General features: G+C 50.6%; 6 protein-coding genes across 6 annotated transcripts; 1 reads left to right on the plus strand and 5 right to left on the minus strand.

Annotated features, from left to right (window-relative positions):
* Window positions 1-506: 506 nt before the first annotated feature.
* Window positions 507-995, plus strand: N7481_009174 (uncharacterized protein; the record flags this gene model as incomplete). The annotated part of the gene is made up of 2 exons (XM_057268393.1): window positions 507-524; window positions 615-995. The coding sequence occupies 2 exons, from the start codon at window positions 507-509 to the stop codon at window positions 993-995; spliced, it is 399 nt and encodes a 132-aa protein (XP_057119070.1).
* Window positions 996-1,689: 694 nt separating this feature from the next.
* On the minus strand, window positions 1,690-2,295 carry N7481_009175 (uncharacterized protein; the record flags this gene model as incomplete). The annotated part of the gene is made up of 1 exon (XM_057268394.1): window positions 1,690-2,295. One exon carries the CDS (start codon window positions 2,293-2,295, stop codon window positions 1,690-1,692), a length of 606 nt encoding a protein of 201 aa, XP_057119071.1.
* A 378-nt stretch (window positions 2,296-2,673) lies between these two features.
* N7481_009176 (glycoside hydrolase family 35 protein) lies at window positions 2,674-6,073 on the minus strand (the record flags this gene model as incomplete). Its single annotated transcript, XM_057268395.1, has 7 exons — window positions 2,674-4,001; window positions 4,053-4,725; window positions 4,792-4,926; window positions 4,977-5,358; window positions 5,416-5,718; window positions 5,785-5,861; window positions 5,939-6,073. 7 exons carry the CDS (start codon window positions 6,071-6,073, stop codon window positions 2,674-2,676), a joined length of 3,033 nt encoding a protein of 1,010 aa, XP_057119072.1.
* Window positions 6,074-7,004: 931 nt separating this feature from the next.
* N7481_009177 (tRNA (cytosine-C5-)-methyltransferase) lies at window positions 7,005-9,844 on the minus strand (the record flags this gene model as incomplete). The annotated part of the gene is made up of 5 exons (XM_057268396.1): window positions 7,005-7,311; window positions 7,374-9,167; window positions 9,211-9,513; window positions 9,572-9,753; window positions 9,821-9,844. The coding sequence occupies 5 exons, from the start codon at window positions 9,842-9,844 to the stop codon at window positions 7,005-7,007; spliced, it is 2,610 nt and encodes an 869-aa protein (XP_057119073.1).
* A 679-nt stretch (window positions 9,845-10,523) lies between these two features.
* Window positions 10,524-11,711, minus strand: N7481_009178 (AA9 family lytic polysaccharide monooxygenase; the record flags this gene model as incomplete). Its single annotated transcript, XM_057268397.1, has 1 exon — window positions 10,524-11,711. One exon carries the CDS (start codon window positions 11,709-11,711, stop codon window positions 10,524-10,526), a length of 1,188 nt encoding a protein of 395 aa, XP_057119074.1.
* Window positions 11,712-12,983: 1,272 nt separating this feature from the next.
* N7481_009179 (uncharacterized protein) lies at window positions 12,984-15,268 on the minus strand (the record flags this gene model as incomplete). The annotated part of the gene is made up of 6 exons (XM_057268398.1): window positions 12,984-13,722; window positions 13,773-13,897; window positions 13,973-14,256; window positions 14,311-14,441; window positions 14,946-15,170; window positions 15,228-15,268. The coding sequence occupies 6 exons, from the start codon at window positions 15,266-15,268 to the stop codon at window positions 12,984-12,986; spliced, it is 1,545 nt and encodes a 514-aa protein (XP_057119075.1).
* Between the last annotated feature and the right edge of the window lie 341 nt (window positions 15,269-15,609).

A 15,609-nucleotide genomic window follows, 5' to 3' on the forward strand; every position in this document is an offset into this window, starting at 1 on the left:
AAGACTCGTAGTAGAAGCCCTGGAGAGCACGTGACACTCGAAATCCGGCGATCTTTCTACGAGCAATTCAACTTGTATGTCACTTATATTGAAACTTCAAGTTCTTCCCTAGGTCTTCGGCTATTGATCTTGAATATTTCCTTTAGATTAATAATTTCAAGTTTTCCAAGGTTCAATTTCTTCATGAATCATGAATATGACAGCCTAACTCATGCAAGGCAGGGTATACCTCGGAACCCCACCCCGCCACGGTGCTGCGCCACAACGATTCCCGAACCGCGCGTTCTACAGAAACGTAGTCAACTTTTTACGGCTCAACCTTCTTGGCCCTTGGCTTTCCCCCAACATCCCTCCTTGACAAGACCTCTCTCTCTCCTTACTCACTCTACCTTTTACCCTTCCTCTTATACACCCCCATCAATACACACGTCACAACTATATCAACGCATCCACATCCACAATCCCCAGATCTGTTACCCCCGGATCCACTTCCACAAGCCTCTAACATGTCCTACAACAAGCCGGTTCGTCCACCCACGCTAGCCCCCTCCCGACCCTATTCACGGACCAAACTGTATCCACGACCTTAAGCATCCTTCTAACATCACTCACAGGCCAGTCCGCCCCCTTCCTACCAAGCCCCGGCTTACTCCGGCAACTTCCACCAGAACGCGCCGAGCCCCAGTCCCGGACCTGGCGCCGCAGGCGATTATTACGGCGGTCAGCAGCAACAGGTCGGATACTACCCGCAGCAACAAGGGTATCCGCAGCAAGGCTACGGCGGTGGTTATCCTCAGCAACAACCGGGTGGTTATTACGGCGGTCAGAGCCCGATGCAATACCCGCAACAACAATATCCTCAACAAGGATACCCAACTCAGCAGTACCAAGACGATCGCGGCCGTCACAGCGGGGGTGGATCTGGCGCTGGTGGCATTTGTGCTGGTATCATGGCTGCAATGGCATGCTGTTGTTGCTTGGACATTTTGTTCTAGAGGGCTTGACTGGAGTGCACCTTACTGCTGTCTTGATCCGATCGACCCTTCCGATACGCAAGTTATGCGATTGGCACGTACCTTTTCTCTTCCCGGGGAATATGAAAAATCCCCTCCTCTCAGATCCAACGATCGAGAAATGAAGGGATGATGGGGTTGACGGGTAGAACGCGTCCTATACGACTTTCATTTTTCTCAATTGGCGTTTCCGAAAGCTCGGCTTGGGGGCTTTTTTTGGTGTTTTTGAGATGGGCGTGGTGGGGTTCTGCTCTCTTTTGTTGTCTTTCTTTTTCTTTCCGCGCTCGTACATACTATTCCCTGCTTTCTATCTTCTATCATCCGGCGCAAGAACAGGATGCGGCGTTGGCCTTTGGTTATGCGCTCACACTTCCTTCTGTATAATCCTCAATTCACTCACTCTCTCTACCACATCTACCATGATATTGTAAGAACATCAATTACTGCGAAGCTGAAAGGGAAATTATATGTGGCTGAAAATAGTTTGTGATATACAGCATCTGGCTCATTAATAAACATCACACATGGCGGAATTAAGCAGCATAACTCGCGCCCACAATAGTATAGAAAGGGTATCGCAATGCAAAACTTGAAAAGCAAGAAAGAGAAAAAAAAAAAAAAACATCATAAAGACATTCAACCCATAAACCCAACCAACCCATTTCTACCAACCCATTCATCGATACCGACTCCCCTGCGAACTACCACCCCCATAAGCAAGCGGATCAACAGACCGATACCCCCGCCCACCCCTCCTAGACGGCTCAGCAGAAGAAACCCCCGAAGACTCCTCCTCAAGAACCTCAACGAAATCCCTCCCATCCGAGGTCGTCGTCCCCGTAACCGACTCCTCAACAATAACCTGATCATGCGACGGCGGTCGTCGATAACTCCTCGGTCGACCACCACGATCCTCAACAACCTCGATCACATCACTACGCCGCGACGAGCCACCGCGACGACTGCGAACGACGACTTCTTCGTCGATGGATGATGAGCCTCCGCCCCCGCCTCGCGCTATACCGCCGGGATTCAGGGCGAGGAAGGTTAGGTAGAGGACTATTATTACGCCGCCGACGCTGCCGAGGACGATTCCTGCTACCGTGCCTGGTGGTGGGCCGGTTGTGAGGCCGCCGTATGAGGCCGGTATTGAGACGGTTGTGTAGCGGGATGTGAGGTCGCTGGAGATGAAGGTTGTGCGTTTTTGGAGGGTTGTGTTTATTTGCGGGGAGGGGAGGAGGTTGTTGTTTGCGAGTGGGAGGGGGAAGTTTAGGTCTTCCATTGTGAGTGTGTGGATGTGGTGTGGGTGTGAATGTCGTTGAGGTCACCGGGACATGGAGTTAAGCTGTGTGGGAATTTTGAAGAAGAGAGGTGAGAGTGAGAGTGAAAGTAAGAGTGAGAGGGGAGGTGTCGGAGTACACAAGGAAGAAGGCTGGACGCGGTGGCTGGGGATCGGCGGAGTGGAGCGACATCAGTGGGTCTTCTCTACTTTGGGGTTAGGGTAGTCTTTAGGGTTCTACTCTACTTTAAGATTGAAGGAATTCTGATTAGATCCGAAATAATTCATCTGTCTTTTCACTATGAGCTAATTGAACAGAAAAATATTACCCCATCTACAGGAGGAATAGAAGCTAATCACCAACCAATGCCGCGCCCACGCCTAATAAGCGCCACGGCGAGAATGATACTTAGGCTGATCCACAGACTCGATCTCACCCAAAGAAGTAAGAACAGGAGTGGTATGAACCAATTCAAAAGATTCAAGCTTCACACCATCCTCCTGGGCCCACAGGCTTAAAGCCAGCCAATTGGTACCACGGTAGTTCAGAATACCCTCAGGAACAGGGAAACTGGTCTGCGGGCCAATATTGTTGACATACTTGCCATACTGGTATCCATTAACATACAGCTGAGCCCGATAAGCAGCCGGGGGTGCGGTAGTGTTCCCGAAGTTGAAATACAGCGGGACATCCCAGCCCTTGGGCAGGTCCAGATCAAAGCTTGTACTGTAGAATTGAATGCCCGGCTTCGACAGACCAGTGAACGGGCTGCCAGAACTCCATTTCTGCGTTGGAGGTTGAGGCTGGTGGAAGCCCTGGCGCTCGGCGTAGAGACCACCCTCGTTAAGTGGGCCTCGCACGGTATCCTGGTAATCCTCGCCGCCCAGGTTGCCGGTCAACTTCCAGGTGATTGCGCTGGCGGAGTGGCCGGAGAGGCCGTAGGCGAGAATTCCACGAGGGTTTTTCATTTCTTCTTGGCCGACGGTCCAGTTCTCGTCAAGGCCCATGTTGTCGATGACCACGGTGATCACGTAGGATTTGCCTGACTTGAGGTTTGGCAGAGTGTAGGTAGCATTGGAATCTGAGGCTGCGTCGATTCCAACCGCGGAGCCTACGTATGTCTCATTTATCCACACCGAGCTGCCAGATGCCGAGCCACCTTGCGTGTGCAGGAATATGTCCTTCTCATTGCCGTTGGCGACGAAGTGTCCACGGTAGACGAGTGCTCCAGTGTGGAAGCCGTAGTCGGAAGAGTATAGAGACTTGGGAGTCTTGAGAGGATTGACACTGTTGTTGGTATAGGCGTGGTCGGCAGAAGTCCAGGCAGAATCATCGTAAGTGTTCTTGACTTCCGGGAGGGTATCAATGGACTTCCACTTCAAGCTCTTCAGGGTTGGGAGCTTGATTTTGGGGGCAGAGTACTTCACGCTGGTAGTCCAGATTCCATTCTTATCGACCTTGACGTGGGACTTTTCGCCGTTGATCACCAGGTTCTTGGCCTTTGATGGGACGCCGATCACTTCAATTGGGGTGGTAGCATTGAAATCGGCCGTAATGTGGAGATCACTTCCATCAAGGTAGGCGGTTCGCACGAGATAGCCAGCCTTGATGATAATAGACGAGGCAGTGTTCTTCTGGGTGCTGTATCCTGGGGCCTTGCCTGATGCAGGGAGCTGAGGAACCCAGTAGTTGTAGGCAGAGTTTCGGTCTAATAATAGTCAGTTGTCGAGTCCAGTCTAATGTTTGGGGCTGTACATACCGAGGAGTAGGATAGTTAGCTCGCCAACCTTGACAATGCGGCGGGTGGAAGATACATCCCAAGCAATGACGACGGCATTGCCCTTCTTCTTGGTGGTGATACCTGACGACGAGCCCTCAACAACCGAAGCCGAAGCCTTACCAGAAACCGCAAGCTCGTGGTGCTCGTCAGGGCCACCATACAACACAAGAACCTTCTCATTGCCGAACTTCTTCCATGTGAAAACTTCAGCAGTTGAGTATAGAATGTTCGTACCGGCAACATCGTAGTCCACAACATGGATCTTCGAATCGCGACCGCTCAGCGTCAGACTACCTCCAAGTTGGGGAATAGTGAGGTCTCCAGCACTGGTGGGAACCTTGAGCTTGTAGTCAACAGAGTTGGGGGAAGAGTAGTTTGCATGTCGAACCACGAAGAAAGACGATGCAGTGCTGTTACTTCCGAGCAATGGCGTGACAGTGAGGTCGGCGGTGTTCGTATAGGTAGCGTTGGTGGCATTGCCGGGGGTGGCCACCAAGTACGACGGAGAAACCTTGGCGAAGTTTCCGAGAAGCTTCAATTCACTGTACTTTTCACGCGTCACATTGCGGGACTCGGAGATGGGGGAGCCATAATCATAGGATGTGTATCCACCAGGGTGACCCAAGTTACCCCAGTTCGTACCGCCAAATGTCTGTTGCTGTCAGTATGTCTGAAGCCAGTGAAAGGCAACGATGCACTTTGGTAATCCATCACGTACCATATATAAATTCAGGAAAGCAACACCGAAGCTAAAGTCATTTTTGTAAAATACTCTCTCGAATTCGTGATTGACAAGCGCGGCGCAGGCATCGAAGCCGTTTCCTCCCCATGGATCGAAGGCACCGCCTTGGAACTAAAAAAGGGTAAGTTATTGACTAAGGTAGCCTGGCAGTATGTACATACCTCAACTAGAGAGTACGGGGTTGAGGGGCTTTGTTCCAGATGAGATTCATGGAAGTAGGTGGGCAGAGCATCGTCAGGCCAGACACTCGGGTTGGCACAATCGAATCCTAGGGGATAACTGTCATGTCCGTAGATGTCGACCTCGCCTTCACCAGTTCCAGGGGCATTGTGACCACCAGCATAGGCATCATTGCTAATCAAAGGAACCACAATTCCGGCCTTGTGGGCCTGGTCTTCAACATATTGCATGTAAGGAGCATCGGGGAAGTTGTCCACTCCGCAGCAAGCGCCAGAGTATTCATTTTCAGGCTGGTAGAGAATGACCGGGCCGCCCTCGGTGATTTGCGCTTTGGCAATGGTGGCAGCAATGTTGGAAACGTAACTATAGGCGCAGGTAAGTCACTTATTCGTTCGTGTCCGACTGCGAGGGCTTTCTTACTTATCGGTTGCCTTCAAGTAGGCCTCGTCGCTAGTTCGTAGGGTGCCATTGACTCGCTGGAGCCAACCAGGAAAGCCTCCACCAGAAACCTCCGCATTAATGTAAGGCCCAGGTCGCGCAAGTAGGTAGATTCCAGCCTCCTTGGCAGCCTCAAAGAATGGCTCGAGATCAAAGATTCCATCCGCACGGTAGTGACCCGGTTTACCCTCGAGAAGAGCCCAATCGATATAGATTGAGACACCATTGAAGCCGAGAGCTTTGATTTTCTGAAGGATATCAATCCACAGAGATGGAACGGGCAGACTAGAGAAGAGTAGTGTTAGATGGAATTACGTTGGCGAATCTCAATTGCTGCAGCCAAGTACCTACCGGAAGGGATGGACTTCACCGCTGAACACCATCAACCTCTCCCCATTGATGAAGAGGGAGTGCTCATCCCAGGTGACCTGCATGATAAACAACCATAGTCAGCAAATAGGTTCCCCCAGTCTCAAGTCTGCAGTCAAACAGTTGAACCACGCACATATTTCTGCAACAGAGCTCGCTTCACAGGATCCGGATGCTCAGTAATTGTAAACCCATCAAGCTTATGGCTCAACGCAGCACCAGCAGCCTGCGCAGCCAATGCAGCTATAGCCAACGTAGACGAGAGCTTCATGGTTCAGGATGAACACACACGCGCAGTAACTTGAACGAGAGCTGGGAATTTCAAAAAGCTCTCCCCTGGCATGCAGGTAGGTAGGGATCAACGCGGATTCATATATTGGCCAATTCCCGGGGTGGCATGCCACTCGAATTCATGATTGGAATATCGTCATCGACAGGGGCAGCGGGGAATTTCGGTCATAGCTCCGTTGCATACATGCACCTCGCCTTCTAGCCCCAAGTGGTGTGGTGGAGATGTTGCTTGTCCAGGAAGGCGGACCGACGATCCTCTCCCCACGCGCCTCCTGCGGGGTGGGCTTGTGGAGGTCCACCGCAATTTTTCCGTTTTTTGCAGATGGATGTGAGATTGTGATAGCTGTTTATTAACTGGAGGATGGGGGTGTTTGTGATAATAAATTATAATTCAGGTTGAATTGTATTCTGAGTATATAGAGAGAGTAGTACTGGTGCTACTATGGGCAAGTATAGATAGTCCTTGTAACTAGGGCTACAGTATGCCCAGGTGCCAGGGTCTTCGGGAAAACTAATGCCGATGTATAATCGTAATTTCCCCCGGACCTACCGGATGTTGAAGCTAGAGCATGCAATTACCATCTCGTTCAAACTGAAGCAAGCTAATTGCGGGGTCCAAGAGTATGAATTTACCCGGGCTATTTCGCTGCCGACGATTCCCCGAGGCCGGGCTTGTACTCGTAGGGCATTGTACGATGCAGATCGCTCAAACTTGGCTCTGATCATCCGATACGACCTCAAGGTCCTACCTTTGAACGGCGAGGGAAGTTTATTTAATGCTTGAAACGGTAAATTTCCAGTTTGCTTTTATTTAGTACAGTCGGTGAGCCAATGCTTCCTAATAAATTCAACCCAATCACATCTTATAGTCCAGATCCAGTTCATATTTTGCCTTTTAACTTAGTCGGCGCTTAAACCGTGGTGTTGGTGCGGTCCTCCTCATCGCCAGCCTTGGTGTAGGTCTCACGGGCATCAGTGTGGTCCTGCTCGACTTCGCCCAGTTGCTCACTCTCGGCCTGCAGCGCTTTGTCCTCTGCGCCAGCGGTAGACTCAATGGGAGTCGCAACCGCGGGGCTTTGGTTGCTCGACTTCAATGTGGCATTGATGAGGGGGGTGTCGCTGTTGAAGATACGGAGAAGCATGGCGCGTCGGTCCTCCTTGGGAAGCATGAGGTTGAGGGAGTGCAGCGATCGCCAAAGAGGCAGCACCATTCGCTCGCTATTAGTTCATGTTAGCATATAGTTGTGGTAAAATGGAATAGAGCCGAGAGAATAACTTACGTGAGGCCATCTTCCTTGCCAGTGGGCTCAACACGCAAAATGCTGCAACCCATGGGGATGTCCTTGACTTGCTCGCCAATCTCACCGAGGTTCTTCCAGCCCTCGTCATTGACCTTGGGGAACATCTCCACCAGAAGCTTGCGCAGGGTCTCTCGCTTGGTCAGAGTGACAGAGCGGGAAGTGCCAATCCAGGGCTCGATGATATTCAGACCATCAGTCTGGATGCGCCAGCGGCAAACGTTCTCGCGCTGAGCGTCTTGCTTGACGAACATCTTCACACCGCAGTGCACGAACTTCATACCGGAGCCCTCATTTTGTTGGAGAATGTCGCGAGCGAGAGCGCTGGTGTAGTAAACGGTGCGTGTGGGGTTGCCCTCGGCATTGCGGACCATGAAACGGTCCTTGGGGAATCGCTCCGACAGCTCGAAGAATTTGTAGATAGGCTCTAACTCTTCGTGGTTGGGGGCTAGGTACTTGTAAGGCTCCTCTTGGTGAACCTTCTTCTTCAAAACCTTAGCCGAGGCAGCGGGAGCAGATGAAGCAGGGGTGTTGCTGTCTGAGGTCTCAACGGCCCGAGCTTCCACTGCACCCGCAGGCTTGTGGATGGGACGGTCTCCGAGGAGAATTTCCTCGCCATTGTCGAGCTTCGTCTTCTTGGCAGGGATCTCTGGTTCAAAGTCATCCGCGGCGCGCTTGGTAGGCGAGCCAGGGTTAGACGCGTCGAGGGTAACGAAGTATGGGGGTTGGTGACTGGACTCGGCAACAGTCGCGTTCTTTGCGACCTCCTTGGCAGCTTCCTGGTCAGGGGCAACGAGGTCGTCCAGAGAATCCAGCTTCTTGTAGAGGTCGCTGTCGCCCTTCTTGCGGGCATCCAGCTCATCAGCGAGAGCCGCCACTGAAGCCTTGGGGATGACATCGGCAACGTTCTCTGGCTTAGCGCGAATCTCCTGGGTCTTCTCAAGGACAGTGATGAAGAAACCACCGGTGTCCTGGTGGTGAGGATAGACACGCATGCAGCGCTCGAGAGGGAGATCACTGTCGGATCCGGGGGCGAACATGCCCTTGGCAATTCGGGCCAGACCGTCGATTCCCTCCTTCTCCTTGTGCTCCTCAACATCCTTCCAGCTGTTCCAGATACGGCCCTCGCGGTCCATAACCTTCCAGTCACGCATTCCGGGGGCTCGCTTCAGACCAGCCAGCTCCTCGCTGCAGTCAATGATCTTAACATTGACAGATCCACCGCAGCGCTCAATGGCAGATGCAACAACGGCTTCATTCTCAACAGGGTTCATACTGCAGGTGGAGTAGACCACACGGCCACCGACCTTCAGCATCTGAAGGGCACGGACCAAAATCCGGGCCTGGGTGACGTAGAGTCCAAGAGCATTGGCAGGGTTCCAGTCCTTCCAGACGGAAACATTCTTGCGGGGAGTTCCATCGCCAGAGCAGGGGACATCAGCAAGAATACGGTCGAACTTGAGGTATCGGTTCATCTGGGGCTTGCCCTCAGCAGCGGGTGCTGGGGGGAGCTTGATGGAGGGGTACATGGTAGCGTCGTGGTTAGTGACAATCAGGTTAGGCGAGCTGAGACGCTTCATCTGGTGGATAAGCATGTGCGCGCGCTTGTAGTCGCTATCATTGCAGATCAGCAGGCCAGTCGTTCGGCCATCGTCGCTCAATCCCTCCGGTCCAAAAGGCTCGGGACCAACAGCGCCCTCGCGCGCCTTTTGGGAAGCCTCCTGGATAGTCTCCTCCTCGCCAGCATGAAGCAGCTCCATCAATTGAGCGGACTTGCTGCCGGGAGCGGCACACATATCCAGAACAGTCATGCCGGGACGAGCGTCGATCAGAAGAGGGGGGGATCATGCTAACGACCTCCTGGCGACTGATGTTTCCGACCTCGGTCTCAGCGACAAGGAACTTCTGGAAGGAGGAGAAGGGGGCGAATCGTCGAATAATTTGCTTCGGGGTGGTCATGGCCCAGGCAAGCTGGTCGGGGTACCACTCAACGGGACGAGGGGGCTCGACGAATTCGCCCTCATACTTAATTGCGGTGATCTGGGGAACGTAGAAGTCCTTGAGGCGTTCCTGGACAGCAAGAGCATGTCTACAATACAGTAATGCGACGGTTAGAATGATGCTAGAGAGGCAAGAAATTCGCAGCGCGATGGGGGACGCGCGAAATTGCGCCAACTCACCCACGAGAGCCGGTGAATCGGAAGCTGTTGGGCAGATCCCGACGCATTGCGGCCCAGAAATCTTCCTTCTCGGCCTCTGAGACTATACCCAGCTCATTGTAGTATCGCTCAAGCTTCTCGTTGGTTCTGGCGATCTCGGACCAGTTGGTGCGACCACCGCCGCCTCGGCCACCGCGATTAAACTGCAAAGAGAATGTCAGTCGGCCCTCGGGGAGAGTATGCCAATTGGATCGGAATATCTGCGCATACCTTCTTGCCGCCGCGTTTACCCATTGTGTGTATAGGTCTGCGGAACATCCAAGCAAGTCAAACTCGACTTTCAAAAAAGCCGGATAAGTCTTGACTGACTAAGCAAAGAGTGGGGCAACTGAGAGATCCTCATTGGTCCGCCGAGGCCTGATCTATAAAGATAACCTCCGCATCAAAATTACCTTAGGATTTAGATGAATAGCACTGGAAAATGAATATATTTTATTCAAATAGCGATTCAAGTTGTTTTCAAATCTCTGAACACGGCCCCCAGCATGAATTCATTATAAAATTTCCATAGGGAGACCCTGCCATTCCCTATCCACGTAGTTTGTCTTAGATTTCTCCTCCTTCGGCTAGCCCCACGACTAGAGCCTCTTGAGCCCTGCTCTACTGTGGCACGTATTAGCGTAGATATCTGACGCTAAAGGCCAAGATAAGCCAGTGGACATCTGGACCCATGAAGTCAATGATTCTCCGTTACGACACAGTATGCCCTACTACTTATACAATTGGAACGGAAAGATAGAAAATTTAGAGTATACTACATGATCCCACCAGGATATCACAGATTGAGCACATACTATCTTACATTTGTCCATGTGCTAGTGCGGTGGTTAAGTGAACCCTAAACTAGCCCCCATGTTTTGATCCTTTGTGACTCAAGTTGTCAAAAAGCATTTATGAAGACCTGGTAAAGGTCTCAATACACGTGGTCGATGCGAGCGTTGTGGCGACGAAGGTGGGAAGCCTGTCGGCGCTGCACCGTGGTAGAGATGGTAAGATCTTCAGATATTCCAGCAGTGCACTGTGTTCCCTCAGCCACGCTCTGAGAAGCATCCCATTCTCCGTTGACACAGCGTTGGAAAGCAGAACCACCATTGCAATACCAGTATCCCTCCTGGTTACACGACCCACTGAGAACACCGGAGGTGGAGGTAGAGGCAGAGGTGCTAGCAGTGGAAGGAGAACTAGCGACAGCAACGACTTGCGGAACTGACTCCGTGGGATCGGAAGGAGAAGAAGCAGCCACACTCGTCACAGCGGCGGCAGTGGCAGCAGCAGCAGTGGTAGTCTCAACAGCAGCAGCAGCTTCGGTGGAAGTTGAGGTCGATGTAGCTGCGGCAGCAGTGGCAGTAGCAGCTCCACCGGCGGTATAAAGTGTGGGACCAGGGATATCATAAGTGCTGAGAGTGTTCCAAATATCAACAAAGATACCCGGGTCACTGGCCTTGTAGAGAGCAGTTCCAAGAGTTCCGCTGGGGCTGGCAGTACCACTGCCTGTCACATTCAGGTTGATGCACTGGGGGTAATTCTGGGCACCGTCGGTGTTCTCAGCGCTGTGAAGTGCGATAATTTCGTGACGGAGAACGTAGTTGCCAGCCTCGATATCAGATGGGATAGTCATAGTCCGGCTAAAGCTATCCTCGATGAGCTTATCGCTAGCCCAGGTTCCAGGAATGGCAGTCTCGCTGATGAGTCCACCCGCATCGATCTTGAAGAACTCCAGTGTGGTCTTATCCACATCTGCGCAGTCGCCATCGCATTTGGCGAGGTAGGTAATCACTGGGCCATGATGGTCATCTGGCCAAGTGCTCCAGGTCATCTTCACGGAGCCGCCGGGGGCAACCGGCGCAGATAGTGCTGCGGGAGCTGAACCGCGATGACAGACAATGTCAGATGAGTCGTACGCGCTGGGAGCAACAAAGCCGTCATCGGTAGCAGTGGTGGACCACGCAATGATCTCGGGAGGATCGGATTCGTAGTAATACGTATCGATCAGATATCCGCCGTAAGTAGTGCCATCAACGTCAATGCTCGTAACGTAGCCGTGGCCTGCGACCAGCGCAGCCGAGGCGAGAAGCAAACCCGCGGTTTTCGACAAAGACATGTTGAAAAGGAGCGATGATATCCGCAAACAGATATAAAGCTGGGGAAAGAATGTAAGAGACTTCAGTCAATGAAGCTCGAGAAAAAGAAGTGAAGTGAAGGAAAGTGAGAGTGTCTAGCCGGAGTTCTGACAGGAAGTAGGAAATGCCAGGAGGCCTGCCTCTTAAATGCCCGAAGAGGCTCTCTTCGTCCTTTCTTCCTTCATCTTGGTAGTCATGAGCCTTGTGAGTATCTCAAACACGCCGTTGGGGTCGGCTATTCGAGTCCTCCAATAATAATTCAGCGGTCGAAAATGTGGATATCCTGCAGCCCCGAGTTAGAATAACAAAGCGACAACTCCGATCAAGTCACTATAAGGCGCATCGAGGGGCGATTCATTCTTCATGATGTTCTTCTTTGGCGTGTTTCACCATTGTTTGTATGCCGTGCTTAGCTTGGATTAAACAACCATATCGGCTCCATCTGGCCCTTCATGTAAAAATAGGCGTAGGGCACCATTGTTCGCCGAAGCTATACCACAGGTCCTCGTTGTACTTTTGAACAATCGATCGCTGGCCCAGTTTGTTTTCGCCAAGATGTGATTCAATTTTTGAGCAAACAAATTTGGCGCGCGGCCTGAGGTGGCGCTATGCAAGTTCATAGTACATGGCGGGAAATATGAAACACGCCAGCGGTTAAGCGAGATCGGCGACCGGAACTCCTCCACCGTTTGTGATCGGAGCTTAGCAGGCATCTCGGCAGTTTGAAACTGAGATATATGAGATAGTGACGATTTAATTTAAAATAATTTCGATTTGTGGGGTATCGAAAAATTCATTTCGGGATTTTGGGGGATGGCTGCCGACGAAGGGTGCTAGTGCTAGTAGTATGTAAGGGGTTGGATTAGCGCCATTCTCAAGTTGATACATAGATTCATGCATGCATAGTGCGTCGGGGAATTTTATGGGGGCCGCCTTGGAAAAATGCACTGAGGATTGGAACAAAACTTGGTATCCGAGCGACTAACGCTCTTCTAAAACTTGAACCTCGCAAGTTCTCGTCCATGTTCGCGCCCTGACATCAAATGGATATAAAGTAAATTCAAGGCCTTTTGTCTTCCAAATCAGTTATATAGTGCTCTATAATATTGGAAACTTCAAGATTGTGAACAGATCCGTTATCTATAACCCGTTCCCACAGATTTCTCCCTGGTGTCGAATGAGATGTTGATTTTCATTAATTGCTGTGATCTACTACCAGTGGTAGCTGTGATATATTATTACTAGTTCTTTGGTCATAGAAACTCGGTCATGATGTCACTCGGTTGGACTGTTGTTTGAAGATCTGGCGAATTCAACCGGGATTGGGAAGTGAGAAAGCCTTCGCACTGCACACTGAACATATACTCAGATTGTGGCTTATCAAGCCACAAAACACTTTTTATCCGATCGAGGACTTCTTGGGCACTCTCAATATGCAGAGAACCGGCGATTGTTGTCGCCTGTTTCGACAACCACTCGTATTGTGATGTTCCTGTTGAAGCCACCATCCCAACTGCAATGAGCCAAAAATCGAGCGACGCGGGTTCGTGTGATTTGTGACTCCGTTGCTCTAGATTTTCTATGAGTTTGGCGACCATCACATTGACCATTACTTCGTGGGGATAATAGATTGGCCCTTGGACAATGAATAAATAGAGAATTATAGCATATCGGATGCACTCAGCGGTTGGTGATAGTTCAGATATCGAGGCACCCGCAGTTGAAATGAGAAGGCGATGCACGACGAAGCATGTGAGATCGTGAAGTTGTGTATTTGGGAACGGGCCCCGGTTGGCCCGTTGGAAGACACTGCGCAGACGCACGAAAACATTCATCACTTCATCACCCCCCTCCATGTCGAGATTTTCATCCAAATCGTTGTAAACGAAAGTGGGTTCGATTTGCCATTCTGGGATAGGGGGTATGCCATCTCCGATTCCAAAGTCATCTTGGGTCCCAAATTGCGGGTGGCCCATGATGAGCATTGACACCCTGAGCGGGAATTAGTATACGAAAATTTGGAGTGCCGTGAAATTACTGACCAAGTGATCATTCTTGCTGTTAGTGGACTAGTCTGTCTCACCGAGTTAATGCCTCCCCTTAACGTGACAAGTCGTTTCACGCCCTCGATATGCATTTGACTGATCTCATGGTTTCCTTTGCCGAACTAAAAAATCTCAGTTTGTCAGCATAATGGCCAGGGAATAATGACGCGTACATAAATCCCTGAACGTAATCTTACCTCTATTGTTGCCAATGTAATCACGGAGTTCATAGTACCGTCTTGAACGGCAAGAGATGTATCCTCAATCTTACGCCGTAATAGGGTTACAGAGTCGGCCATCAGAATTTCTGAACTTCGAAACCCTTTCTGCGCCGCTCGCTCTTCATCAAGACATGCTGTCTGTAATGAGACATGGAATAATGCAGGGTCGCCAAGGGCAAGTGGCCACCATGAGATGAGGAATGGATTTGAGGTCGCCTCGAGGTCAAGAGGATAATATTGAAATGCTATTTTGTGATGGACTGACCAAATAAGTTTTACTTCACTTGCGATTTGCGATTGGAATTGGCACCTACAGCTATAAATGAGGCGTTGTATCTGCTCTCGAGGAAGTCTCGTTGGCGGATACGAGTCAAAGGGGTCAATGGATCCAAATGTATACCCCGATAATGACACAGCTCCAATCGGGGGTCCTGTTGACGAGGAACTGTTAGTCCCGGTAGCTACCGGCGTCGCGGAAGGTTCATTCGCATAGACACAAAGAACTTTGCGTTTGACACATCTTGAGCAACGCGGTAACCGGAGATCACAGCTGTGTTTCAGCTTCGCACATGCAGCACAAGATCGCCGAAGTGTTTGTCGCATTCTGAAAGAGTCGCGAGATGAGGAGTTTGGGGAGAGATGTATGTAAATGGTACCACCCCTAGGGCGGTGGGGGCACCCGATTACGCGAGTCAATGCGAGTCAGAACGCTTCGAATATAATCCTAGGCAGATTTCCTAAATAGGACTAGACTCCGATATCCTTATTTCGGGGTTTCAATGATGACAAATTGGTATCCAAGCCAATAACCCTAGTGAAAAAAGGCATTTCGGTTTACCTAGGTATTTTCATGAACTTGTCTTGTCGAATTAATGGCTGAAGGAATATTTCAAATATCAGTTGGTACATATAATCACAGTGAAGGTATATTTAAAGCTTTCTTAAATACCCCATAGTCCCAGAGCTTCCCATCTCTCCAGAATCCTCCGACCAATGGATCTTGAGCTGTTTTACCGTCATGACACTATCAATGCCAAAGACGCGTTGGACGGCAGGGGCAAGATTCCAATAATCTTTGCGGGTGCCGAGGTCAAACATCACCTTCTTTCCAAGACGTTCGTTTTCAATGAGGAACGCGAAATCATAAAAGGAAAACGTTTCTGACCGGCAACCACTGGAACAACAGACATTTGCGATTCCAGTTAAATATGTTGTAGTGTCGAGTACTAACTTGACCCGCACAGTGTGATCTGAGTCAGGAATGACCACCATATTGATTTCGCAAAATAATTGATTGACTCGGGATTTACGGATTGGGAATATTATTTTTGGGATTCAGGCTCACAAATTACTCGCGATGTTAGGTACAAGTTCTTTTCTGAAGTATACCGAGCCCCGTCTGCCGTCAGATGCAGTTCTGCAATATCTCCGATAATTCTCGATAGCATGGTGGCGTGAATAAATTTTTTGATTTGGATGTTTGGCCTCTCGAAATCGCCTAACTCCAAAGGACGAACGTCTGCATACTTCAGGCTCAGGGCCGGTGGACGGCCCCAGCATGCGACTTGAAGCTTGTCTCCATTCTGTGTGATTTCAAATCGTTATTCCAGTCT

This window comes from Penicillium waksmanii (genome assembly GCF_028829765.1).
Source record: "Penicillium waksmanii strain IBT 27052 chromosome Unknown utg000008l:1.0-5622682.0:1.0-5626561.0, whole genome shotgun sequence".
Lineage (NCBI taxonomy): Eukaryota > Fungi > Ascomycota > Eurotiomycetes > Eurotiales > Aspergillaceae > Penicillium > Penicillium waksmanii.